Source organism: Podarcis tiliguerta (genome assembly GCF_965153285.1).
Source record: "Podarcis tiliguerta genome assembly, chromosome: 1".
In the NCBI taxonomy this organism is placed as follows: domain Eukaryota; kingdom Metazoa; phylum Chordata; class Lepidosauria; order Squamata; family Lacertidae; genus Podarcis; species Podarcis tiliguerta.
In genome coordinates this window covers 132,927,077-132,955,073 of record NC_139534.1, presented here as the reverse complement: position 1 = coordinate 132,955,073, position 27,997 = coordinate 132,927,077, and the positions used below count along the sequence as shown (strand labels likewise).

At 48.1% G+C, this 27,997-nt stretch overlaps 1 protein-coding gene across 2 annotated transcripts in view; it reads right to left on the bottom strand.

Moving 5' to 3' along the window:
- The window catches only part of MDGA2 (MAM domain containing glycosylphosphatidylinositol anchor 2), a 379,533-nt gene that overhangs the window by 194,453 nt on the left and 157,083 nt on the right, over positions 1–27,997 (bottom strand). For both annotated transcript variants that reach the window (XM_083434972.1, XM_083434973.1), the window contains exon 2: positions 26,405–26,544. In XM_083434972.1, coding sequence (XP_083291098.1) covers positions 26,405–26,544 — 140 coding nt within the window. The remainder of the gene's footprint in view (positions 1–26,404; positions 26,545–27,997) is intronic.

The following is a 27,997-nucleotide window of genomic DNA, read 5'->3' as shown; positions in this document are numbered from 1 at the left end:
AGAATCATAGAGACCACAAGGGCCATCGAGTCCAACCCCCTGCCAGCAGGAAACACCACCAGAGCACTCCTGACATATGGTTGTCAAGCCTCTGCTTAAAGACCTCCAAAAAAGGAGACTCCACCACACTCCTTGGCAGCAAATTCCACTGTCGAACAGCTCTTACTGTCAGGAAGTTCTTCCTAATGTTTAGGTGGAATCTTCTTTCTTGTAGTTTGGATCCATTGCTCCATGTCCGCTTCTCTGGAGCAGCAGAAAGCAACCTTTCTCCCTCCTCTATGTGACGTCCTTTTATATATTTGAACATGGCTATCATATCACCCCTCAACCTCCTCTTCTCCAGGCTAAACATGCCCAGCTCCCTTAGCCGTTCCTCATAAGGCATCGTTTCCAGGCCTTTGACCATTTTGGTTGCCCTCCTCTGGACACGTTCCAGTTTGTCAATGTCCTTCTTGAACTGTGGTGCCCAGAACTGGACACAGTACTCCAGGTGAGGTCTGACCAGAGCAGAATACAGTGGCACTATTACTTCCCTTGATCTAGATGCTATACTCCTATTGATGCAGCCCAGCATTGCATTGGCTTTTTTAGCTGCCGCGTCAGTGAGGGGGAAAGCAAGGAACCTTTTCTTCATAGATATATGGAAACACAACCCAGGGACTTCTTCCTCTGAGGGTCTGCAGAAGGAGATTCCCTGTGACCTTCTTCCCTGCAAGAGATGAAACATCTCTCTTTCCTGTCTAGCTCCACATTCTCCAGGCCTTATCATCCAAAGGTTTGGCACTTAATACCGAGACGTTTCCTTCTGCTGTGCCTTAGGGCTCAGCTCTCCTTATAGCTTAACACACCGAGGAAGTGTTTGGCTACCTGAAGGCCTTCAAAGCAATTGTGCACAGCAATAACCCTCTGCTGCCCTGAGGTGAATGGAGCTTCAACTGCTCAGAACAAGGCAACTGAAGCTGAACAGGATCCTGCCACCTGATGAGCTTTCAGTGTCCATTTGCACACAGGGGGTGGATATTTGAGCTCCTTCAGACCTCCTGATCTGCCCCTTGTTCTAGGCAATGTGAATCCAGGAATGAGTCAATCAACATCCTGTCTTCCTAAAAAGACTTTGCAAATCTTTTTAAGAACAGAAGAGGAGCTCGCTGGATCAGGCCTGTTATGGAACCTTCATTAGAGGCTTTTTAGCAGAGGTTTGGGTGGCCATCTGTCAAGGATGCTTCAGCTGTGTGATGGACTTGGGCTCGGACTCAGAACCAGAGGAGTCTCAGTCCTTTGCCTCAGACGGCATCTGAACCAAGTCTGGGGCCTGATCCTGAAGAGCCCCAGTCTGCACAGGTTCCCCTGCAACAAACACCAGCTGGGCTGAGTCAGGGGCCTGATCCTGCCCTGGCTCCAGATGCGGGGATGACCTCGTTGCCTGCAGCTGGGCCATCACTTACAGCTGCTCCACTACCGGTTGGGTCAGGGGAGGCTGAGGCGGCCCCTGGGACTAGTAACCCACCGACGTCTCCCGAGCTGCAGAGACTGAGGTCTGAGAGAAGGAGAGACCTGAGGACTCACAGGAGGAGTGCTCACCTTCGGGCGAGACAGGGAGGTGAGTCGCCGGGGGATCAGGACCGGCCGTTACCTTGACAGAGATAAAAGGCTGTCGGACCCCGACCCAGGTTGCGGGAGCAACATTGCTGTATGCTAGATCCTGCCTGAGATCTGCACCTGTCCTTGCCTGGTTTCCTGCCTCGTGTCCTGCCTTGTCCCCGTTGCACTGTCTCCTCGTGGAACCCTTGGATTCGAGAGCGGGCCTGGACCGCATTGCTCGGGTTACCCCCAGGCCCAGAACAAGCTGTGATTCCTCCACAGCAGGGGGTTGGACTAGATGACCCTTGGGACCCCTTCCAGCTCTGCAATTCTATGACTCTATGACAAAAGCCCTCTCCCCTCCTTTGTCTTCCAGCAACTGGGATTCATAAGCATTGTTGCCTCCTACTTTGGAGCCAGAGCAGGGCCACCCTGCTTCGCCACCACTGAGACCTCTCTCCTCCATGAATTTTCCCAATCCTATTTTAAAGCCACCCAGTGGCCACCACTGCCTCAAGTGGGAGGGAGTTCCACAGTTTAACTATGTGCCACATCAAGGAGGACTTTCTGGGAGTCTGTCCCGAATCTTCCGACATTCAGTTTGGTTGGATCTCGAGTTGTAGTGTTAAAGCCCAGTACTTCCAGACATGATTAACTTTCTCTGATAGCTGAAGTATCTGTGGCTAAGCAGCTTAATTTAATTAGATCATCTGCTCCAGATCATCTGCTTGACAGTATGGTGCAAACCATTGACGCGCCAGCCCTCTTGGGAGAGAGACTACAGGCTCTCCTTCATTATACGCCGTCGCCTAATGATCCAGACAAGGTGCAGAGACTAAACAGGCTGGACTTCTGAGCTCAGGTCAGATGTTGGGATGCGACCATGTGCCAAAGTATGTCTGACATCTCCCTGCAGGCTGCATCTCTCAAAGTGATGGATAACTTGGTGTGGCTCCTTTAGCCTCTGCAGATGTTCCCCTTTGATTCTCACAGATTTCCTTTGTCCAACCTCCTTTCCCAGCAGTTAAGTAGCAAATCGGGAAGAACAAGACTCACGGGAGGAGAACCACAAATTCATTTATTACTGATTGCACCAAATATCAAAAACATTGATTTCGTTGGCTTCCTGCTCGCTTCCTTTCGTGGAGTTCAATGCCAATCTCTTTAAAGGAGGATGAGACAACTTATTGGAGGAGAGTTATCAGGTGGCACAATGGGTCTGGCTCTTAATCAAAAGGTCGGTAGTTCAAGCCTTCCCAGGGATGGCTGTGGACAGGATTCCTGCATTGCAGGGGGTTGGACTAGATAATCGTTAGGTTCCCTTTCAACTCTACAGTTCTATGATTGGGCTATGAGTGGCTGCTGACCATGATGGCTATGTTCTAACAACCTACGCTGATCCTTTCAAACTTCCTGCTCAACCACTATGATGGCGGCTAACAGATTGAGGCTGAATCCTGACAAGACAGAAGTACAGTTTTGGGAGGACAGAGGGTGGGTGGTTGTGGAGGACTCCTTAGTCCTGAATGGGGTAACTGTGCCCCTGAAGGACCAGGTGCGCAGCCTGGGAGTCATTTTGGACTCACAGTTGTCCATGGAGGAGCAGGTCAATTCTGTGTCCAGGGCGGCTGTCTCCCAGCTCCACCTGGTACGCAGGATGAGACCCTCCTGCCCACAGACTGTCTGGCCAGAGTGGTCCATGCTCTAGTTATCTTTCACTTGGACTACTGCAATGCGCTCTAAGTGGGGCTACCTTTGAAGGTGACCTGGAAACTACAACTAATCCAGAATGCGGCAGCTAGACTGGTGACTGGGAGCAGTCGCGGAGACCACATAACACCGATCCTGAAAGACCTATATTGGCTCCCAGTATGTTTCTGAGCACAGTTCAAAGTGTTGGTGCTGACCTTGAAAGCCCTAAACGGCCTCAGCCCATTATTATTATTATTATTATTATTACTACTATTACCCATGAGGTCCCTTTCAACATGGCAATTGTATGATCCCCCCAATATTGGAGGTTAAAAAGGGGACAGAGTACCTCTATTTTGCATTGTGCTGGTCACCTAATCTGAATTCCTGTGTCCAGTTATGGGCGCCACAATTTAAGAAGGATGTTGAGAAACTGGAACATGTGCAGAGGAGGGCAGCCAAGATGATCAAGGGTCTTGAAACCAAGCCTGATGAGGAATGGTTGAGGGAGTTGGGCATGTTTAGCCTGCAAAAGAGGAGGCTGGGACGAGATATGAGAGCCATCTTCAAGTATCTCAAGGGCTGTCGCATGGAAGATGGAGGAAGATTGTTTTCCCCTGTTCTGGAGGATTCTTACAAGAAAGGAGTTCTAGCTCTACAATTCTATGATTCCAAATTATAGAAATGCCTGTGGATTTTGTTTCCTTTTCCTTTTAAAAGGAATGGGGAGCAAAGGTTTTGTGGATGTTTGTGTGTCTGGAATTGCTTTTTTGAAAAAGTTGAACCCTCGGCAGTTCTTTGGCACAAATAAAGGGGTAGCGAAGTGCTTGCATTCAAAATGAGAGGCTTAAAAAGCCCCCGAGCAAGCTAATGGCTGCATTATGCAGAAAAGAAGGTATGCTGTTAAAAGTAAAATTGCTGGAGCCGTCTTATGAGAAGACCATTCTGGAAATCGCCATCATAACAGATCCGAGTAAATGTGTCATTATCACGAAGGCAAGGAAGACGGGATGCTGTAAAGGCATCTCTTTTGGGGGCTCACCCAGCAAGTGATCAAAGGCAGCCATTAATCCCCGTAATTCCTCTGGGATGTGAAGAGGTTTTTATCGCTTCCCATTTAGCACTTTTCATATGAAATAATCAATACTAATTCTATGATTAAATAATTCTTTTGAATGGCTGTTTTATTGGTTTTGTATTTTTGTCAATGCAGGCAGGGAAAACAACCTTTTCCCTTCTTGCTTTCAAAATACAGCAGATAGATTATTTCTCCTTATTGGATCAGGATCTCCCAGGACAACTTCCAAATATATTTTTATTAACCTGACTAGTGAATGTTTGCTTATTTGCTTACCTACTTATTTATTACCTGCCCTTCTCACCAAATCTCCCAGTGTGGGTCACAACATTAAAACACAATATTATATCAACTACAAGCAACTTCAAGAGAACTACAAAACATCCTACAAGATGGCTTTGCCCTACATGTGCCCACGCAACCAGCTGCCAAATAATCCATATTCCACATCTGTAAGATCTTGACCGCTTAGTGTGGCCTTCGCCTGAACATTGGAACTTTCTGCTGCAGATATTCATATTGTGCAGCTTGAAGTGACTGGATGCATAAGAACCGACTCCCTTTGGAAATAAAACATTGTCAAGGCCCATCCGTCTAATTAAAGCTTTACTTGCACAACTTTCTTCAAAACAGAAAAAGGCAGTAGATGATACACCCAAATAGTTCCAGACAATACTTAGCACCTTAGAAGTAAAAGAAAATTCAAACGGTCTCTCTCCTTCCAGCTTCCATTTTGCCTGCAGCTTTTTTCCTGGGTATCCATTTATACATCCTTCCTTCGACAGAGCCTGGGAACAAAAACTAAAGGCAACTCCCTTTCAAAATGGAGATTTGCAACCAAATACCTTTGTCACCTGATCTAAGGTTAAACACTCATGTGTTAGCTAGCAGAAAACAACAATAGTTAATTAACAACCAGTCAAAGAGCTCAGAGACCATTTAGTATACTTCAGTTGAATTTTCCAATGTTAAACCTTTCAGCAACACACACAGGCATTTTTCCATTCCAGTGCTAATTAAACAATTACGCTTAGCACCTCCTGCCTATTGATATCAAGTAGGTGCCGAATTCTGGTGCTGGAGGAGACTCTTGAGAGTCCCATGGACTGCAAGAAGATCCAACCTCTCCATTCTGAAGGAAATAAGCCCTGAGTGCTCACTGGAAGGACAGATCCTGAAGCTGAGGCTCCAAGACTTTGGCCACCTCATGAGAAGAGAAGACTTCCTGGAAAAGACCATTGTTGTGACCATTTTAGCCTATTAGCCTAAATAATTGTGTCACGTGTCGTTATTTCCACCAGGGGGAGGCGGGAACTTGCCACACAACTGCTGGTGGAAATCAGCATGTAGTTTACATTTAAAGACCATATGAGTAAGAGTTTCCAGCAGGTGTTCTTGACATGGGCAAATTCTTTCTCCTTCCACCATTCCCGAGAACCTACCCCAAAGGAGGTTTGATGGGTTTGAATTAAACCTGGCCAACGAAAATGCCCTTCTTTCTTGGGAGAAGAAGCAGAAATTAAAGATAATTATAATTAGTTTCATGTGCCCAAGAAAGTTGAAAGTAAAGAGGGGAGGTACAAATAAAGGGAGGACTTTGCAGGCTGCAATTTCCGCAAGAGGAAAGCACACACACACACACACACACGCTGTCAGCACGCACGCTGACAACAAGGTTGGAAGTAAGACAACGTGTGCTGCTTGATACTGTGAGTTTTGCTGTGTCAGGATTGTTGATTACTGGACTGAGATTATACCGTGCTGGAGAGATAAAGAAGGAATGTGAATAGTTTCCTATATAATAGTAACAGAAATGCTTGTGCAACCAGTCAAGCAATAAAGATGCTCTTGACTGTGAATCTGAGTATGACTCCTGATCTTGTCCTCTGCCTCCGGGGAAAACTCTGCTACAAACCGTAAGAAGTGGTTTTACCGAGGTGCCACCACACAAGCAGAAAAGCACAGCGGATGTGTGTGAGCGGTAACCTCTAATATCTTATACACCACAGAAAAGGGCATTCATTGCGTTCTGCTTGCCTGGCGACCCCAAGTTACATGCTGACAAGTCCACATCTAGGGAAAGTCACTGGTGGGAGGTGCAGGGATGAATATTGAGGAGGAGGAGGAGGAGTTTGGATTTGATATCCTGCCTTTCACTCCCCTTAAGGAGTCTCAAAGCGGCTAACATTCTCCTTTCCCTTCCTTCCCCACAACAAACACTCGGTGAGGTGAGTGAGGCTGAGAGACTTCAGAGAAGTGTGACTGGCCCAAGGTCACCCAGCAGCTGCATGTGGAGGAGCGGAGATGCGAACCCGGTTCCCCAGATTGCGAGTCCACCGCTCTTAACCACTACACCACACTGGCTCCCGCGATGCTGGTTTTGTTGAGGGGCAATGGCTCTCCCTAGTCATGAATTGGAACATGGCCGGTGGATACAGATTCAGTCGCTCTGACTCAACGAATGAGGCAGTTGAGCAGCGAACCCAGTTCCCCAGATTATGAGTCCACTGCTCTTAACCACTACACCACACTGGCTCCCGTGATGCTGGTTTTGTTTAGGGGCAATGGCTCACTTTTGCAAATTGCGACCCAGAGGAAGACGTTTTCCCACCCCACTGCTGAGAGGCTTGCAATCAGCTCTCCATCCTCAGGGCTCCAGGGAGCATTTCTGTGCTGGTCCCGGGGGCTAACCGAGAGGCAAGGTCCGAGTCCAGTCCGAGGTCGAGGGTGCAGTATGGAGGCTGTCCGTCAAAGCTAAAGATGGGTCCAAGGCAAGGAGTCGGGTGAGGTCAGGAACTCTGGCAGAAGAGCAGGACAGGGTGCAGGAAGGAACAGGCTACCAACAATGTTGCTCCCGCAACTTGGGACTGGGGCTGGCCGGCTTTTATCTGCCCCGAGGCACAGGGCGGCCCCGATCCTCAGGTGACTCGCCTCTCCTGGCCTGGAGGCGAGCACTCCTCCTGCGGGAACTTACTTCCCTCCGCCTCTCTGCCCTGAGCCTCTGCAGCTCAGGAGAGGCTGGAGGGCTATCAGACCCAGAGGCATGGGTCTGATGGGGCTGAGAGTGGAGCACCTGCAGGCAATGGGTCCTCCATCACCTCAGGAGCCAGAGCAGACTCAGCTGGTGCCTGCACCTGAGGATCCAGCACAGGTGAGGACCCTTCAAGCTCAAGCCCCAGCCCCGGCTCAGCTGGATCTTGAGGCGGGGACTCCTGTGCAGGCTGGGATTCGTCAGGTTCAGCCTCCGAGTCCGATTCCCAGGCCATCACAGTTTCTCTACATCCTGGCCCTGCAAGTAGGAAGCTCCTTGAGCCTCTGAAAGCCTTTCTTCCCAAGCGAAATCATCCGGGAGGTATTGAAGCAGGATCATGCATTGAGCTGTATGCCAGGGTTGAACCACTGACCTGCCTGACAGCTCCGTAACTCGAACTCATATCCTTGGAGACAAGAGAGTGTCAGAGACTACACCGCTAGGCTGGTGCTGAGCTATCCCAGCCATTCTCCCTACAGCAGCCTTGGCACTGTTTTTGGCCCCTTCGCCGCCTCCCCCCACCTTCAAATTAAATCCAGTTAACTGAGCATCCAGGAACACGCTCTTTGAATGTTTTCTTTCCTCCCACTATATTGTCCTTTGTGCGCAGACACTATTGATTTCTTGCAATACAATAGCGTTTACTTAAACTAGCTCCCATGACGAAAACCCCACAGCATTAGTTAAACGAGAAGCGGGGTAGATTCCAGCATAACGTTTTATGTGCACTGGGCCATGGCGGCAATTTTTCTCCATGGCTAAATACACAAAATGTTCAGTAAAAAAGAAAAAAAAGCAGGTTATCCCTCTCTCAGATTACTAGGGAGGGACGGAGCTGGATGTTGGAAGATTCAGGCCAGATAAAGGGAAGTCCTTTGTGCAGCACACAGTCAACTTAAGTTCAGTTAACTATGGAACTCCCTGCCACAGGAATCCACCAACCTGGATGGCCTTCAAAGAGGATTAAACAAATTCATGAAGGAAGTTAAGGCTATAGATCAGGGGTCAGCAACTTTTTCCACGGGGGCCGGTCCATTGTCCCTCAGACCTTGGGGGTGGCTGGACTATATGGGGGGGGGTGAACAAATTCCTATGCCCCACAAATAACCCAGAGATACATTTTAAATAAAAAGACACATTCTACTCATGTAAAAACATGTTGATTCCCGGACCGTCCGTGGGCCGGATTGAGAAGGCGACTCGGCCAGATCCGGCCCCCGGGCCTTAGTTTGCCTGCCCATGCTATAGATGACTACTGTCTTGCCAGAGTGGTGCATGCTCTAGTTATCTCCTGCTTGGACTACTGCAACGCGCTTTACCTGGGGCTACCTTTGAAGGTGACCCGGAAACTACAACTAATCCAGAATGCGGCAGCTAGACTAGTGCCTGGGGGCGGCTGCCGAGACCACATAACATCAGTCTTGAAAGACCTACGTTGGCTCCCAGTACATTTCCGAGCACAATTCAAAGTGTTGGTGTTGACCTTTCAAGCCCTAAACAACCTCGGTCCAGGACACCCGAAGGAGCGTCTCCACCCCCATCGTTCTACCCGGACACTGAGGTCCAGCTCCAAGGGCCTTCTGGTGGTTCCCTCATTGCAAGAAGCAAAGCTACAGGGAACCAGGCAGAGGGCCTTCTCGGTAGTGGCTCCCGCCCTGTGGAACACCCTTCCAGCAGATGTCAAAGAGATAAACAACTACCTGACATTTAGAAGACATCTGAAGGCAGCCCTGTTCAAGGAAGATTTTAATGTTTGAAGCTGTTTTTAATATTCTGTTGGGAGCCACCTAGAGTGGCTGGGGAAACCCAGCCAGATGGGCGGGGTATAAATAAATAAATTATTATTATTGTTATTATTATTATTATTATTATTATTATTATACTAGCCACAGTGGCTATGCTCTACCATACCCTCCAACATTTTTGTCCACAAAATTGGGAAGTCAGGAGAGGCACACCTTCCAATTCAGAGTTCTTGCACAAGTCAGCAGGGTCTGAAAGCCGCTTTAGCTCTCATCAGCAGGTGTGCCAGAGCTCTGGCGCGACCCTGCTGACTCACGCCGGATCAAAAAACAGGAGATGCAAACAGAAGCTGGGATTGGGTTCAGTGATTCTGGGATGTCGCACATATAACGGGACCGTTGTGGGATATGTGCTCTGCTTCCCTGGAAACCGCAGGAGGGCAGATTGGTGCTCCTGTGATCGAATCCTGATTGCAGATTTCCTATAACGGGTAGCTGATTAGCCCCTGTGAGAACAAGAAGCTGAGCTAGATGGGTCATTGGCCGGATCCAGCAGCGCTGTCCTTCTGCAACAGAACATGGGACTTGGTGGGGGATTGGACTCGATGGCCCTTGTGGTCTCTTCCAACTCTATGATTCTATGACTTCCTGCATCTGAACTACGTGTTGGAAATGCTCAAAGATGTGTCAGTCTAGAATCCCTGCTCAGGTCTCTCTCTCTCCCCCCTGTGAATAACATTTGCACTTTGATGATCTCCTCAGGGGTTCAACTTACTCTTTTGGGGTGGTTCCTGCCAATTTCCTTGATTTTTTTTTTTTAGGTGGGAAAAAAGCTTTTTCTGGTAATTGGGTATTTACCTCATCAGCATAATGATCCTCAATTATGCAATTAGTTTTCATATGTGTAATCATTTGAACATGTCATTATGCCTAATTGCGCCTTTAAAAAAATGGTATAAGACAAAATCTCCATCCTTTGATTGACAATTGCGTGGATGCAGTAAGGGAGGCCCAGCGAAGAGAAGGAGGCCTTCTGTCTTTCAAGATATTTTTTTTACATTTTCTTACAAAAACAACATCCTACTAAGATGAAGAAGTTTTTCGTGTCCTCTCCTGGTTTTTGTTTGCCTTTGCCTTGAAATCATTGTGGGTATTTTGGATGCGTCTCCACCCCCATCGTTCTGCCCGGACACTGAGGTCCAGCGCCGAGGGCCTTCTGGCGGTTCCCTCACTGCAAGAGGCCAAGTTACAGGGAACCAGGCAGAGGGCCTTCTCGGTGGTGGCGCCCGCCCTGTGGAACGCCCTCCCACCAGATTTCAAAGCGATAAACAACTACCTGACATTCAGAAGACATCTGAAGGCAGCCCTGTTCAGGGAAGTTTTTAATATGTGACATTTTAGTGTATTTTTCATCTTTGTTGGAAGCCGCCCAGAGTGGCTGGGGAAACCCAGCCAGATGGGCGGGGTACAAATAATAAATTGTTGTTGTTGTTGTTGTTGTTGTTGTTGTTGTTGTTGTTGTTGTTGTTGTATTTTCAGTCTGGAAGATGCTCTGAGTCTCCTCCAATTCTTTGGCTCCTGTGCCCAGTGAGGATTGGAGGAGTTTGCTACGGTGGTCTGACAAGGTTTTTTTTTGTAAGACAGTGGTCTTAGCTGGCCACACAAGTGTCTTCATCAGCATCCCAAAAGGATGAGCCAGGTTGCAAGAGCTACAACTACCGTATTGGCCTGAATATAAGCCTCACTCTTCTTTTCCCCCAAATTCTGACCGTGGAAATTTAAAGTGCGGCTTATATTTGCAACCTTACAGTATGCAGCCTGGAGCGTGGGGCAAACAGCGCCAGGAGCGCGGCAGAGCGCCGCCCACCCTGCATGCGATCCCTTGTCCCCTGCCCCAAGGTTGGGAAGGGAGAGAGCACAGCTCCCCCCCCCCATATGCAGCCAGGAGCAGCCGGGAATGGAGCGGCTTATATTGGGGTATTTTTTTCTTCCCTCCAGTTTTAAAGGTGTGGCTTATATCCGGGTGCAGCTTATATTCATGCCAATACGGTAAGCGGTGGGGCCCTTCAGGATAATGGGTGGGCCTTTCGTCAACCCCATCGTCTAGCTGTGAGGTAGAAGAACAGGCTGGAAGCTGGAGACACCGAGACCTGCTTGCTCTGTGCTGGATCCAAAACTGCAACTAATGGGGAAGCAAGTTCTGTTGGGGTGTTGATGCTGTGAGCCCCGACATCCTATGCTCAGGTTGTATATACAGTGGTACCTCTGGTTATGTACTTAATTTGTTCCGGAGGTCCATTCTTAACCTGAAACTGTTCTTAACCTGAAGCACCACTTTACCTAATGGGGCCTCCCGCTGCCGCCGCGCGATTTCTGTTCTCACCCTGAAGCAAAGTTCTTAACCCGAGGCAATATTTCTGGATTAGCGGAGTCTGTAACTTGAAGCGTATGTAACCTGAAGCGTATGTAACTCGAGGTACCACTGTATGCTTATATAAAAGCATATACAGTCATACCTCGTGTTGCATTCGCTTCAGGTTGAGCGTTTTCAGGTTGTGTCCCGCGGCGACTCGGAAGTACCGGAAAGGGTTACTTCCGGGTTTTGCTGCTCACGCATGCACAGACACTCAAAATGACGTCATGCGCATGTGCAGAAGCAGAAAATTGTGACCTGTGCAGGCTCAGACACGGGTTGCGTTCTGCTCAGGTTGTGAACGGGGCTCCGGAACGGATCCTGTTCGCAACCGGAGGTACCACTGTATCTTAAAGGCACCACATTCTCCACTGGACTTCATTCCAAGGAAACAGAACTCCGGGCAAGGGCCTGGCTGGCACCCCCAGAGACTTTTGCCGCTTGGAGTTTGGGGTGGCATGCGACTTTGTGCTTGGGTTCCTTGTGGGGTGGCTGTGGCGATGAGGCCATGGCGCAGCTCTGCAGTCCTGTGAGCCTCAGCCAGCATTCTGGAATGGTAAAGACGAGATGCAGGTTTGCTGCCTCGTTGAGAAAAGAGGCCACAGACGCAGCTATTTTTGATTTTGTGCAATCTGCTGCTGCCCTCATCACAGCAAGGATTGCTAAAGTGGGCATTGTTATTTTGCAAGCCAAATTTGCAACAACAAAAAGAAAAGAAAAGGACCTCTTTAAAATTATATTTACAGCTTCCTTTGATCACAATTAAGTGAAACATAAAAGGCTCCTTTCATGTCTAAGCAGAGACAGGAAGTGCAGTTTTAATTGACAGAAATGCTGATAATTACACTTCATTATTGCCTGCAAGGGGGATATTGCTTACTCAGAGCACTCCTGTCCTGATTTGATGCTCCAGGCCTAGATTACGAAAATTCATACTTTGCAAGGCAGCTCTTGGAGACAAATTTCCAAAGCTTTAGGTAGAACGTGGAGGTAGAAATAATAGTTTTGCGGGATCTTAAGGATGAAAAAAATGATTATGGTAGAGGCTTTTGCAGCCTGAAGTCCACTTCATCAAAAATACAGTGTGTTGTCTTGAATTGCAGGTTCAATGAGTGTTCAGTCTGCCCGGGTGCAGATCTCTATGGTTGTGTAGTCATTCACATGTGACATTCAATGCGTCTGTCTACCTGCGTATGTAATAGCTGCGCTGCCCAAATCAACCAATGTAACTCTTTCACAAAAACACTTGTACATGTGTAGAGGCAGCTTGTGCCTGGGTTCAAGGTAACATGTGGAAATGTAAAGAAAAGGAAGGGACTTTTTACCATATGGGGTGGGAATGCAGAGAAATTTTAAAATTTTGTGAAACGATATATAATGAGTTGAAGAAAATGTTTAAAATAACATTTATTTTTTTAAAAACAGAAGCATTTTTGTTAGGGATTGTAGGACAAGACCTGCCAAGGAAAATAAAGAATTTATTTATGTATGCTACAACAGTGGCAAGAGTCTTGATTGCGCAAGGATGGAAGAATGAGGAAACCCCGACAAAAGAACAGTGGCAAGAGAAATTGATGAACTATGCAGAACTGGCGAAATTGGCATGCAAATTGCGAGACAAAGACAAATGTGACTTTAAAGAAGAATGGGAAGCTTTTACAAATTATTTAAAAAGGCAACAAAATGAACTGGACTCCTTGGCAGGTTTTGAATAAACATAGACAAATTTGTTGAGGGTTAACATAGTAGATAGATTATAGAAGGATGTATACAATTTTATAATATGCAGAAGTTAACATGGGTTGAGAAATCAGAGAGAGGAGCTGGGGGGGAGGGAGGGAGGGAGGGTTTGCTGGGGAGGTGGGGAAATGGGGGGGGGGAAATAATGAAGATGATTTGTTTTGATAATTTGTTATGTTGAAATTGGTAAAAAAAAAAATTAAGGTAACATATAACAGTAGTAACAGCTGTTTAACAGTGGAACAGTCTACCATGAGAGGTGGTGGACTCTCCTGCCTTGGAGGTTTCTAAGCAGAGGTTGGATGGCCATCTGTCATGGATGCTTTAGCTGACATTCCTGCATTGCAGGGGGTTGGACTAGATGACCCTCAAGGCCCCTTCCCTTCTTCAGTCCTATGAGTCTAGGATAAGACCATATGATGAGCTTCCTGGATCAGGCCAGTGGCGGTGGAGGAGGAACAGCCCAGCTGTTGCATCAGACCAAAGCCCATCCAGTCTAGCATCCAGTGCTCAGACGCCTGTGGGAAACCGACAAGCAAGATTTGAGCATAAGAGCCCTCTCTGGTGGTTTCCAGCAACTGGAATTCAGAATTCAGGAATTGCCTCTCACCACGGAGGCAGATGCCAGGGACTGAACCAGAGACATTTGGCATGCAAGACAGATGCTCTACCAGTGAGCTATGGTAGGGTGACCAGACGTCCCTGTTGCCCGGGGACAGTCCCCAGATTTGCGAATAAGTCCCTGGACAAATTCCAGCCCCGGAATGTCCCCAGATTTCATCTAATGTCCCTGGGAAATGCAGCGGCGGCAGTCTCAGCAGCCCGGAGTAGTTGGCTCTGGCTGGCTTCAGGAGCTGCTGGGAAGTCCCCATATGATGTGGTGCAGGGGCTCCAAGATGCAGCTTCCAGGCTGCCTCCACCTTCCCTGACCCCAGCAACTCAGCTGTGAAGGGAGGCTTCATGCTGCCTATTGGAGCAGCCTCCCAACTCCTACTTGTGTGCAAGCAGGAGTGGAGCAGGGATCTCTCAGCTGTGAAGGGAGGCTTCACGCTGATTATCAGAGCTTGCGTGCAAGCAGGAGGGGGCAGGGATCTCTCAGTTAGGCAGTATGAAGCCTCCCTTCGCAGCTGAGGGATCCCCGCCCCCTCCTGCTTGCACACAAGTAGGAATGGGATTGGGGCTGCTCCAATATGAAGGGAGACATCACACTGCCTGAGAGATCCCTGCCCCCTCCTGCTTGCACACTAGGAGTTGGGGTGGGGCTGCTCTGAATGGCAGTGTCACGCAAGTAGGAGTGGGATTGGGGCTGCTCCGATGGGAAGGGAGGCATTGCGCTGCCCGAGCCTCGCCACCACCTCCGCTCTCGGCCCTCCTTCTCCGCCTTCCACCGCGCACCGCTTCCCCACCACCACCACCAAGAACCAACAACTCAGGGGCTGCCCAGGCTCATGGAGAAGGAGATAGAAGCCTCAGAGGAAGGGGAAACATGGCGCTTGAGGTCAAGGCGGCGGCAGCCCCTCTGCCACCGCCATCGCTGCAGCATCAACGTCCTGAACGTGTAGTAATTAATTAATTTACTGTCCCCGTATTCATTGAAAATAATCTGGTAACCTCAATTATGGGACCCTTCCCCATGTCCTAGGAGACAAGGATTTGCTCAACCTGCATTCTGAACAGGAATTCTCCAGCAGAGGTAGGGCAAGATGCTCCCAGAGAAGGGAGCGCAAGATGCACCAAGCTTATTTCGCATGGTCCTGCAGGTAAAGTAAAGGACCCCTGGACGGTTAGGTCCAGTCAACGGTGACTCTGGAGTTGCGGTGCTCATCTCACTTTCAGGCCGAGGGAGCCGGCGTTTGTCCACAGACAGCTTTCCAGGTCATGTGGCCAGCAGGACTAAACCCCTTCTGGCGCAACAGGACACCGTGACAAGTGCCAGAGCGCACAGAAACACTATTTACCTTCCCGCCTCAGCGGTCCCTATTTATCTACTTGCACTGGCGTGCTTTCGAACTGCTAGGTTGGCAGGAGCTGGGACAAAGCAACAGGAGCTCATTCCATTGCAGGGATTCACACCGCCGACCTTCCGATCGGCAAGCTGAAGAGGCTCAGTGGTTTAGATCACAGCGCCACCCGCATGAGCCTGCATCCCGGGCCCCATTTCCTGCTGCTGTGGATGAGCTTTGCCCATCTGCTGTTTGTGCTTCTAGGAGACGGGGTGGAAGAAGGAGACTTCAGCTGGCTGCCCCGAGGCCCAGCACCGGCTCCCACCCCACACTGGCCAGCGAGCCGCCCCCCCCCCCAGCCCTTCCTTGCGCAGCCGACGCCATCCATGCAGCAAGAGCCTTTGGGCAATGTTAGTGTACACCAGCTTCGCTCCTCGCTGGCTTGCTGCTTGTTGCTAACCAGCCCTGCAAAGCTCAAGGATCGGCTGTGCTAAATATAGCCCTCCTCTCTAGGCCACTGCTGGGATACAAAGGAAGATGCTCCAGCAATTCCTTCCTAACCACATCAGCATCTTCACCGAGAGCAGGCCTCTCGCTCGGAAGAAGCGGCAGGGATGCGGGCGATGCGGAGCCCTCCTTCAGAACAGGAGGATCATGGAATCGTAGAGTTGGAAGGGAGCCAGGGGGTCATTTAGTCCAACCACCTGCAATGCACAAACGGCAGCTCAAGCACAGGTTGATAGGTAAGACTGGGACCTAACCCAATGATCTCTCTCAGATTCAGCTGGTCACAGCTCCTGCCAGTCCAGCCAGCACAGCCCATAATCAGGGTGGCTTCCTAGAGACATCTGGTTGGCTGCTGAGAGAACAGGATTCTGCACTAGATGTTCTGCTGTGTGATGGCCTGGGACTCAGGCTTGGACTCAGAACCAGAGGAGTCTCAGTCTGCACCGGATCCTTTGCCTCAGGCCGCATCTGAACCAGGTCTGGGGCCTGATCCTGAAGTGTTCCAGTCTGCACAGGTTCCCCTGCAACAAGCACCAGCTGGACCGAGTCAGGGGCCTGAGCCTGCCCTGGCTACAGATGCGGGGATGACCTCGTTGCCTCCAGCTGGGCCATCACTTACAGCTGCTCCACTACCGGTTGGGTCAGGGGAGGCTGAGGCGGCCTCTGGGTCTAGTAACCCACCGACGTCTCCTGAGCTGCAGAGACTGAGGTCTGAGAGAAGGAGAGACCTGAGGACTCACAGGAGGAGTGCTCGCCTTTGGGCGAGACAGGGAGGTGAGTCGCCGGGGGATCAGGACCGGCCACTACCCCGACAAAGATAAAAGGCTGTCGGATCCTGCCCCAGGTTGCGGGAGCAACACTGCTGCTTGCTGGAACCTGCCTGAGATCTTGTGCCTGACCTAGCCTGGTTTCCTGTCTTGGCCCGGTTGGACTGACTCCTCGCAGAATCCTTGGATTCGGGACTGGACCTGGACCGTATTGCTTGGGTTACCCCCGGGCCCAGCACACGCTGGCCTGATTCAGCAGGTTCCCCTTGTGTCCTTACCAGGGCCGGATTTAGGTTCAATGCGGCCCTAAGCTCCTGAATATAATGGGGCCCTTTCTATGTCCAGCTGTCCTTTGCCAACAACAAATGGTCACTGTTTTTTCTGTTGAATATATGCTATATGGTAATTTATGGACCTGATAGGTATCTCAAGCCATTTGCACATGTGTCATGCAACCAGTTCATGCAAAATGTAGGCACCCTATATATAGAAAGGAGCAAACCAGTGGTATTTTGGGGAGGAGGCTAGCAGGCGGGGCCCATGACTTACATCATAGGAGCCTACACAACACAAAACACGGTTGCTGGATGTAGGTTTTATTTTATTGGTTTCTATCTTATATTTTGGAAATGTACATCTGGATTTCCCCCCTTTTTGGGGGGGGCAAGAGTGTGGGGTCCTAAACTATAGCTTGTTTATCTTATAAGTAAATCCAGCACTGGTCCTTATGCCCTCCCAGCCAAGCCCGCTGCAGATATTGACAATGTATTTCGGTTCGGCGTTTGCATCCTTCCATACGTAGTTAATTACAGCTGACTCCTTCCTTAGCGCCTCGGACTGCGCTAACAAGGTTTGCGCGCCATTATTCTCGGAGCGCCATTAGGGAGGCTGTCTTTTATAGATTTCACTTTTATTACATGCACCGCTAATGAAGGCATAATGCGATTATGATGGACTGAGTCCCAGGGAAAATTGTTGCCAATTGGGTTTGGCACAAAATAATAAATTGCCTTTGGATCGAGTGGTAAGTTTGGGGAATAAAAAGAGGGACCCTTATAGGCATCAAAATAAGGCCGGTTATAAGTTGAACAAGGAAATTAGATTTAACAGGAGCAAATCAATTTGCGGCATAAACTAACACAGTAGCTATATACAAGCTGGGACTCCATTTTTTGGGGGGGGGGGAGGGGAGGATGTGCAGTGACTTTATTCTGATTTTATTTTTTGCAGAGGAAATTTGTTAGATGTATTAGTTGTTTGTCCCTCCTCCCGCCTGAGTGTTTTCCCCAATTAAATTTTCTTATAGATTCTTAAAGCGAACAAGCATTTTTGCTAATGGCTGTTCCTCTAAGGAAAGTTGAATTGGATCGCTAAGTAGGAAAGTCATAAAGAATTGTCTCTAAACACCAGAGGTGCCTGTTCAGCAGCAGAAAACTGCCAGGTCTGAAAAAAATTATAAGGATTCTCAAGCCTAGCAAGGACTCCAGAAAAATGGGGTGGTAGTCATAGAACCATAGAATCACAGGAAAATTGGGGTCTCCGGGGCTTTTCTCGTCCCATCCCCTGCAATGCAGGAATCACAGCTAAAGAAGCTCTAAGATATCTCCTCTCAGTCCACTCTTTGCCACAGTAAACATACCCAACTCCTTCAACCATTCCTCATCAGGCTTGGTTTCCAGGCCCTTGATCATCTTGGTCGCCCTCCTCTGCCCACCTTCCAGCTTGTCCACATCCTTCTTAAATTGTGGCACCTAGAACTGGACACAGTATTCCAAGTGTGGTCTGACCAATGCAGAATAGAGCGGGACTATAACTTCCCTCTATGGGACGGGGGTGGCGCTGTGGGTTAAACCACAGAGCCTAGGGCTTGCTGATCAGAAGGTCGGTGGTTCGAATCCCCACGGCGGGGTGAGCTCCCATTGCTCGGTCCCTGCTCCTGCCAACCTAGCAGTTCAAAGCACGTCAAAGTGCAAGTAGATAAATAGGTACCGCTCCGGCGGGAAGATAAACGGTGTTTGAATGCACTGCTCTGGTTCGCCAGAAATGGCTTAGTCATGCTGGCCACATGACCCGGAAGCTGTACACCGGCTCCCTCAGCCAATAAAGTGAGATAAGCGCTGCGGGGATTCGAACCGCCGACCTTCTGATAGGCAAGCACTAGGCTCTGTGGTTTAACCCACAGCACCACCCGTGTTGTAATCAATGTACTGTACTATAAAGTAAACAAGACAGTATTGTAGATGATAAAAATTCAAATTAAATGATAAAAGTCTGTTCCAAAACCAAAGCGTTCCAAAACCAAGGCGTGTTTCCCTGTAAAAAGTAATGCAGAATGGATTAATCCATTCCAGACTTTTAAAAACAACCCCTAAAACAGCAATTTAACATGAATTTTACTATCTAACAAGATAGTAATGAAAGCAATAATCAATGTACTGTACTATAAAATAAATAAATAAGACAGTATTGTAGATGATAAAAATTCAAATTAAATGATAGTCACTCTTTGGATGGGGGGCTTCTATCTATTTTTGCAGTCACAGAATCAGTTGGTAGCTGAACTGGGTTCCACGCAGTCACAAAAGCAAATGAACAGAAGAAGCCTCAAAAACAAAAATGCAAAATATATGGGGGGGGGGGAGCACCAAACTGAATCCGTTCCGGAAGTCCGTTTGACTTCCAAAATATTCGAAAACCAAGGCGCAGCTTCTGATTGGTGCAGGCGCCCTGAAAACAATAGCCGACATCCGCATTGGACGTTCGGCTTCCGAAAAAGGTTCAAAAACCGGAACATTTCCTTCCGGGTTTTTGGCGTTTGGGAACCAAGGCGTTTGAGAACCAAGGTATCTCCATCAGGGATGCAGCAAGCAGATAGCTCAGCTGATGCATCATCTATATTAGGGGCTGCATAAAAATGGTTTTTTAGCAGGGAGAACCGAGCACCAAAACTGCCTCCCTTGCAGTGCTGAGGCGCTCCAAACCGTCTGTTTTCGGGAGACGAGGCCAAGAATGGGAGAGAAATGTGCAAGCGCATTTCAGCATTTTTCTCTCTGCCCCCCCCCCCCTGCTCCAGGGCCCACAGCCTCTCCGACTCTTTATGGAATTTCACTTTCCCTGCTAATGCTGATGACTCTCGCTTTCCCCACTGTGGCAGTAATAGCTGCTAATCAACTTGTAATGCAGTAATCACAACTGCGGGCTACGGCCATGCAAAGCAGGGGGGAAGAAATAAAGAAATAAATCAGAGGGGGGGGAAGAGGGGGAAAGAGAGAGAGGAAGGAAGGAAGGAAGGAAGGAGAGAGGAGAGAAAGAGGGAGAGGAATGAGGTGGAGAGAAAGAGGGCTAAGGCAGGCACCACAGAAATTAGAAAAAAGGAGAATTTTTTTGTCGGATATAAATAATGTGGAAGTATACAATCATAAACATTATTTTCCGTCTCATTGTAGGTTTTGTTCCATTTCGAAAAATGTAATTTCTTTTTGCTGTTTATCAGTGCTTTTTTTCCTGGGGGGGACGCAGGGGTACGCATACCCCTAAACCTTTTGTGAACCTTTGTACTTTTGTCCATTTACTGTACAGTATTTATTTCCCCCGATTTGAACTATAAAGTGGTGATTTTCGTGAGACAAAATGAGAGTACCCCTCGACATTTATTTATTTTTAGGGGGGAAAAGCACTGCTGTTTATTATAGTTCATATTTTGAATTAGATGTATACGGGGCACCGAAATCTCTTAAGTGCTTAAGGCCTCAAAAGGTCTTGATTTGGTCCTGGAAAGAAGGGAGAGGGTTGAGGTGGGTGGGCTGAGAGAGATACAAACACCAGTTTGGCTGCAGAAGTTGCTGGAAGGAGACGTACAAGACGACATCCGAACATCTTGGGGACTCATCTCCATATTTTTGTGGGGTTTACTCCCTTTTCACTCCCAAAGATGTCCTACACGTCACTGGAGGTTTGGGGTCAGAGTCTTCCTTCTCCTAGATGCAGCGCCAGATTTACGTATAAGCTAAACAAGCTCTAGCTTAGGGCCCACTCTCTTGGGGGCCTCCAAAAAGTTGAAGGGGAAAAAACAACTGGATATACATTTCCAAAATATAAGATAAAAATAAAATAAAATAAAACCTACCTACAGCAACAGTGTTTTGTGTTGTGTAGGCTCCTGTGATGTATGGTAAGTCATGGGCTCTGCCTGCTAGCCTGCTTCCTCAAATATCGCTGGTTTGTTCCTTTCTGTATATAGGGTGCCTACATTCTGCATGGACTGGTTGTAACAATTACTTTAATAAAATACATATTTATGTGCAAATGGCTTGAGATATCTATTAGGTCCATAAATAAACATATAGCATATATTCAATAATAATAATAAAATTAATAATAATAATTAATACTTTTATTTATACCCCACCCTCCCCAGCCAAAACCGGTCTCAGGGCGGCTAACACCTGATATAAAAACAATTGATTGGAATAAAACTTAAAAAACAAGATTAAAATACAACATTAAAACATTAAAATGCAGCCCCATTTCAGTGGAAACTCAAATCAAAAACTTTTTTAGGGGATGAAAACGTCAAGTCTTCACCAAGGCTAACTATCCAGACTGGTCCTACGTGGGCCAGAAAAAAGCCAGGGAAGTCCCCAAATAAGAGTTCCATCACAGAAGGAGAAAGGAAAGAGGAGGAGGAGGGGATCAAGTTGATTCCAAGCCAAAGGCCAGGTGGAACAACTCTGTCTTACAGGCCCTGCGGAAAGAAATCAGATCCTGCAGAGCCCTGGTCTCATGAGGCAGAGCGTTCCACCAGGCTGGAGCCAGAGTTGAAAAGGCCCTGGCTCTGGTTGAGGCTAATCTGACTTCCTTAGGGCCCGGGACCACTAGGGTGTTGCTGTTTAAGGTCCTCCATGGGGCATACCAGGAGAGGCGGTCCCATAGGTACGAGGGTCCTAGGCTGTGCATATATTCAACACAAAAAACAGCAACCATTTATTGTTGACAAAGGGCAGCTGGACATAGAAAGGGCCCCATTACCTTCAGTAGCTTAGGGCCACATCAAACCTAAATCCGGCCCTGCCTACATGGGCTCCCTTCCCAGGTGGACAAGCCCCATCTGTCCCTCACTTCCCTCTATAGCACATGCAGAATCCGTCTTCTTCACCATTGCACCCCCTCTTGGTCTTATCCACTCCATCCCTGTTTTAACACACAGGGGAAGTCCCTAACATAGGCATCCCCAAACTCGTCCCTCCAGATGTTTTGAGACTACAACTCCCATCATCCCTCGCTAACAGGACCAGTGGTCAGGGCTGATGGGAGTTGTAGTCCCAAAACATCTGGAGGGACGAGTTTGGGGATGCCTGCCCTGACGTATCAAGGGTTAGAGACCCATCGGCTACCTTTCCTGGTTTAGCCAGCCCGTTGAAGCCGTTCCCCAGGTGTGGCCGCTGTCACCTGCTGACAGCTACTAGGAGCCACAGGTGAGAGCTGAGTGCAGGGTGGGAACCAAACTACCCCAGAAGAAGCACAACATACCCCCTAACACTCCACACACCCCAGAAGCAGGGTGACCTGGTGCAAAAGACCAAACTGACCGCTGAGCTGCAAAAGAACAAATGAGCGCAGTGTTCTTTCACATGTAACCACAAGCTGCCTGGAACAAGGAAGCAGCTGCTGTGCAAACTCACGTCAACAGCTTTCATTCAAAATCTGCTTGTACCTTCCATTTTATTTTAAGGAGTGAACCTTGCACCTTGCGGGACAAGCTGTGCAGAAATATTTCTTCCGTTCTGCATGTTCCCAGAGGATTCACTGACTCTCCTGGGGTTACTGATCACGCTCTCAGGTGCCTAAACAAAAGGTACTGACCTAGCCACTGTGATCCACGCGATGGTCACCTCCAGGCTTGATTATTGCAACTCGCTCTACGTGGGGCTGCCCTTGAGACTGACCCACAAACTCCAGCGGGTGCAGAATGCCACGGCGAGACTCCTTATGGGGTCCTTGCTGCGGGATCACATTCAGCCAGTGCTATACCAGCTGCACTGGCTCCTGGTGGAGTACAGGGTCAGGTTTAAGGTGCTGGTTTTAACCTTTAAAGTTCTATATGGCCTAGGACCCACGTACCTACGGGACCGCCTCTGTTGGTATGTCCCACGGAGGACCTTACGGTCTTCAAACAAAAACATCTTGCAGGTCCCAGGCCACAGGGAGGTTAGGCTGGTCTCAACCAGGGGACATGCTTGTTTTGTGTTTTCCAATTTATCTGAAGAAAAGGACCTCTGCATGGATCCTGTTTGGTTGTCGAACACTGCAGTCCTGCTCTCAGAAATAACTCCCACCGATTTCTGCGTGGCTGGTTCCCAGGCAAGTGTTATAACACGACGGCTGTTTTAGACATACTTCAGAGTAGACATGCTTACGATTGTCTGTACACAACCCCCCTCTCCAAAACAAAGCACTCCTGGATGCTTTTTAGCCATTATCTGTGCTGAAATATCAAACACTTTGGCAAATTACTTAATTTTCTATTTTGCATCATTCTGGTGCAGGAAGCCAGGAAGAATGTGAATAATTTCATCCATTAAGTGGGACATTAGTTGCCATGGAAGCAATGCCCCCATATAAACGCATATCGTAGTCTCTCTGTCCACTGTGGGGGCTGCAGAAGGGCCTTAACAACCTAGGAGAGTGCAGGATCAGGCCAAGTGCCTGCCTAGTCCAGCAACCTGCTCTTGCAGCGGCCAGTCATATATTCTCAGTGCTCACAACAGCCCTGTTAGGTAGGACAATATAGTTGCAGTTGGTAGAGTAGGAGACTCTTAATCTCAGGGTTGTCGATTCAAGACCCACTTTGGGCAAAGGATTCCTGCATTTCAGGGGGTTGGACTAGATGACCCTCATGGTCCCTTCCAACTCTACGATTCTCTGATTCTATAGAGGGAGGCATGTCTGAGGCCACCCTGGGAGTTCATGGGAGAGGCATGTGGCGATCACACAGGGCCCCCGGACGTTTGACGGTCTATTGACCCTGTGCCACCACTGTAATTGCTTTCTTCGCTGCCACCAACCCGTTCCTCACGGGTATACACAGAGTCCAGTCAGTTGTTAACATTAACAAATAATCAAGTTTATCTTATAGGCATAAACAAGCTTATGGTTTCAGTTCATTTTTCTTGTCAGCTTTTTAATCTTAGTTCCTTAAGTGTCCTACTCGTTCCTAACCACTTCCATCTGATTATCCCAACTATCTGACTCCACCTAACAGTTCCTCTCACTCTCTCACCACACAACTCGACCAACTCACAGACTATTCCTCCCTCTTCCTTCTCCAGCTCCCAACTCTCAACTGACTTCCACACAGCAGGACTCTAACCCTAACTCCTACCAGTTTCCACTGGCCAATCACATCACACTCATTTTAACCCTTTCCTTATGACCCACCTAGGAGGCAAATGCCACAAGGCAAGATTCAAGCCAACCAAAATGATCTGGGTGTTTCTTCATCCTCTTAAAGGTTGCAGAGAATGCATGGCAAGGAGAAAGCAGATAGAGAAAGCCTCCTCTTCTCATAAAGCAATATCCAATGGGCCCCTGGCCTGATCCTGCGGGCTCTTCTTATGTTCTTAAGCCACGGACTTCCTGATTCCAAGCTCATCCCCCTTGGCAGAACACAATCATGGTTTGCTTTCTTCATCAGGGACTTCAAGCAATTCATTGTCAGAAGGGACGGCTTCTCCCACCCCTCTCTTTGCTGAGAGTTGCAATGAGAGAGAGAGAGAGAGAGAGCGCAGGACAGAGGATGGGAGACAGGCGGAGATGATCAGCGTGCGAGCAGGAGGGAGAGACAAATCCATAAACTGGTAAAATGAAGTGAAATCAATTTTCCTTCCAGGGCCTGAGATGAGAAAATAGAGATTTGAGGGGAGAAAACACACTGATCTGTGCAACATGCTGGAACCACGATAGGCTTGTTTTGCCAGAGTTTTGCTGATCTGGGGCATCAGAGTCTCTTTGCCTGCTTAAGGAAGCCATTTTCCAGGCACTATAAAAAGCTGGCAGCCACACTGAGCCATTCAGCGCATCTGAAGCTCTCAGGTAGCAATGACTAGGAGTCCTCCAGGGACACGGGTGGTGCTGTGGGTTAAACCACAGAGCCTAGGACTTGCTGATCAGAAGGTTGGTGGTTTGAGCTCCTGTTGCTCGGTCCCTGCTCCTGACAACCTAGCAGTTCGAAAGCACGTCACAGTGCAAGTAGATAAATAGGTACCGTTCCGGCGGGAAGGTAAACGGCGTTTCCGTGCGCTGATCTGGTTCGCCAGAAGCGGCTTAGTCCTGCTGGCCACATGACCCGGAAGCTGTACGCCGGCTCCCTCGGCCAATAAAGCGAGATGAGCGCCGCAACCCCAGAGTCGGTCACGACTGGACCTAATGGGGTCCCTTTACCTCCAGGAGTCTGATACAGTTCTGTGTCATCCCCAAGTGGTGAGAAATTATAACCAGAGCATGTACCACTCTGATGAAACAGTGCGCAGACAGGTAGGGAATCAGCCTACCTGTAGATAGCTGCCCTGAACCCACAAATAACCTGCACTTCCATGGACAGCCGTGAGTCCAAAATGACTGCACACCTGCAAGTTCACTGCACGTACGGTGTTAAAGGACAACATTATGAAAATGATGTATAGCTGGTACTTAACCCCTGTAAAACTAGCAAAGATATATCATAATAGTGATAATCTATGCTGGAAATGTAAAGAAAAAGAGGGTACCTTTTATCATATGTGGTGGACCTGCCCCAAGGTGAAAGACCTCTGGGAGAAGATTTACAATGAATTGAAAAAAAATGTTGAAATATACATTTCTTATAAAATCAGAGGCCTTTCTTCTTGGAATAACAGGTTTGGAATTGCCCAAAAAAGATGTTAGATTTTTTTTGTATGCCACAACTAAAGCTAGAATTTTATTAGCCACGAATTGGAAAACACAAGAAGTACCAACAGTAGAGGAATGGCAGATGAAGGTGATGGACTTTTCGGAGCTAGCTGACCTGACCGGAAGACTCCGCGACCAGAAGGAGGAGGAACACCACAAAGAATGGAATAAATTTAATGATTATTTAGTTAAATATGCTAAGATAACTTAAATAGAAATACTTGCAAATAATAGACTTAGGATTTCAATAGAATAGAATAATAGAATAATAGAATTATAGAATAATATGTTTAAAGTAAAGATGAAAAGAAAGAAAGATGTTAACTGATTAAGTAAATTTTATGAGAAATTTGTTTTGGAAAACTGTTACAATGATATATATTGATATTCAGTCAGGGGAATTTGAGGAAGTCACTTAACAATGTCACTAAGATTGGATTAAGTACAGTTAAGATGTTTGTTTGTTTAATTTTTTTGGAAAATCAATAAAAAAACTTGAAAAACAAAACAAAAAACAAAAGGACTGCAGACCTGGTCCTTTAGGGGCACAGTTACCTGATTCAGGACCAGGGAGTCCCGTCCCCCCGCCGGCCCCCCTGTCAATATCCATTAAGTGGGACATTAGTTGCCATGGAAGCAATGTCCCCATATAAATATATATTGTAGTCTCTCTGTCCACTGTGGGGGCTGCAGAAGGGCCTTAACAGCCTAGAAGAGTTGCAGGATCATGCCCAAGTGCCTATCCAGTCCAGCAACCTGCTCTTGCGGCGGCCAGTCATATATTCTCAGGGCTCACAACAGCCCTGTAAGGTCATTTAATTACGTAGGTTTGGTGCATTCCATATCCTGATTCAAAGGTGTCTCTAAGCAGCCTATGACGTCATACAAAAATGTCGCAACTAAAGGCAAGAAAAACCGCCCTCCCCCAATTTTGGAGATGCAAATCCAGCTGTGGACCTCGCGCCTCACAAGAAGAGCTCACCTGCGGCCGAGGGTGCCCTGTGACCAAGCAGGTCAGCTCCAGCGTCTCCCCTTCCCGGATCGTGTACACTCTCTCTGAGTATCGCTCCTCCTCAATGTTGCAGGCCAGACCTGAGTGGATGATCCTCACTGTGGGTGGGGCTGCAAAGACAACCGGAAGGAGATCTCTGTTATCATTTTGAAAATAGGATACATGACAAAACCAAACCGTGAACTTGCGGCTTGTCGATGCACAGAAAAAAAGAACGGAAGCAATAATGCTAGATGAGATGCAGAAATAGCAATTGAGGATGCCAAAGGAAGCAATTTGCACATCCCCCTTGTATGCGTGACCTCTTAGTATGCCACAACCCTAACTGAATGCCAAACATTTATCCTTTGGGCAATGCTCCCATCATAGCTGTCAACCTTCCCTTTTTATGCAGGAGATTCCCTTATTCCAGCGCCGTTTCCCGCTGCTTCCCGCTGCTATCCCAGATTGTTAGATATCCCGTAGACTGTCTCTGGGACAGCTGAGGCTGCTGTTCCCTTATTTTCAAATCTGAAAGTTGACAGCTATGGCTCCCACTGTTTCATTTGAGATTGTACTCTCCTTGGAGGCAGGGACCGTTCTCTTTTTTAACCAATGAATTCATGTACAGTCATTCATTCATTCATTTGTCAGACACCTGCTATAACCCCACTGAAGAGGATGCGAGTGGCGCTGTGGTCTACACCACTAAGCCTCTTGGACTTGCCAATCAGAAGGTTGGCAGTTCGAATCCCCACAATGGGGTGAGCTCCCATTGCTCTGTCCCTGCTCCTGCCAACCTAGCAGTTCAAAAGCACACCAGTGCAAGAAGATAAATAGGTACCACTGTGGCGGGAAGGTAAACGGCATTTCCATGCGCTCTGGTTTCTGTCATGGTGTCCCGTTGCACCAGAAGCGGTTTAGTCTGCTGGCCACATGACCCGGAAAGCTGTCTGTGAACAAACGCCAGCTCCCTCAGCCTGAAAGCGAGATGAACGCTGCAACCCCATAGTCGCTTTTGACTGGACTTAACTGTCCAGGGATCCTTTACCTTTACCTTTTACCTATAACCCCACTGAACTGTAGGTCATCGGACCAGGTAACCATTAGGGTCCCTTCCAACTTTCCAACTTATGATTCTGTGACTACTACATTAATTCTGTATAGTAATACAGTGGTACCTCGGGTTACAGATGCTTCAGGTTACAGACACTTCAGGTTACAGACACCGCTAACCCAGAAAGAGTACCTCGGGTTAAGAACTTTGCTTCAGGATGAGAACAGAAATCGTGCAGCAGTGGCGAGGCAGCAGTGGGAGGCCCCATTAGCTAAAGTGGTGCTTCAGGTTAAGAATGGACCTCTGGAACAAATTAAGTACTGTATTTTTTGCTCTATAAGACTCACTTCTTCTCTCCTAAAAAATAAGGGGAAATGTGTGTGCATCTTACGGAGCGAATGCAGGCTGCGCAGCTATCCCAGGAGCCAGAACAGCAAGAGGGATTGCTGCTTTCACTGCGCAGCGATCCCTCTTGCTGTTCTGGCTTCTGAGATTCACAATATTTTTTTTCCTGTTTTCCTCCTCCA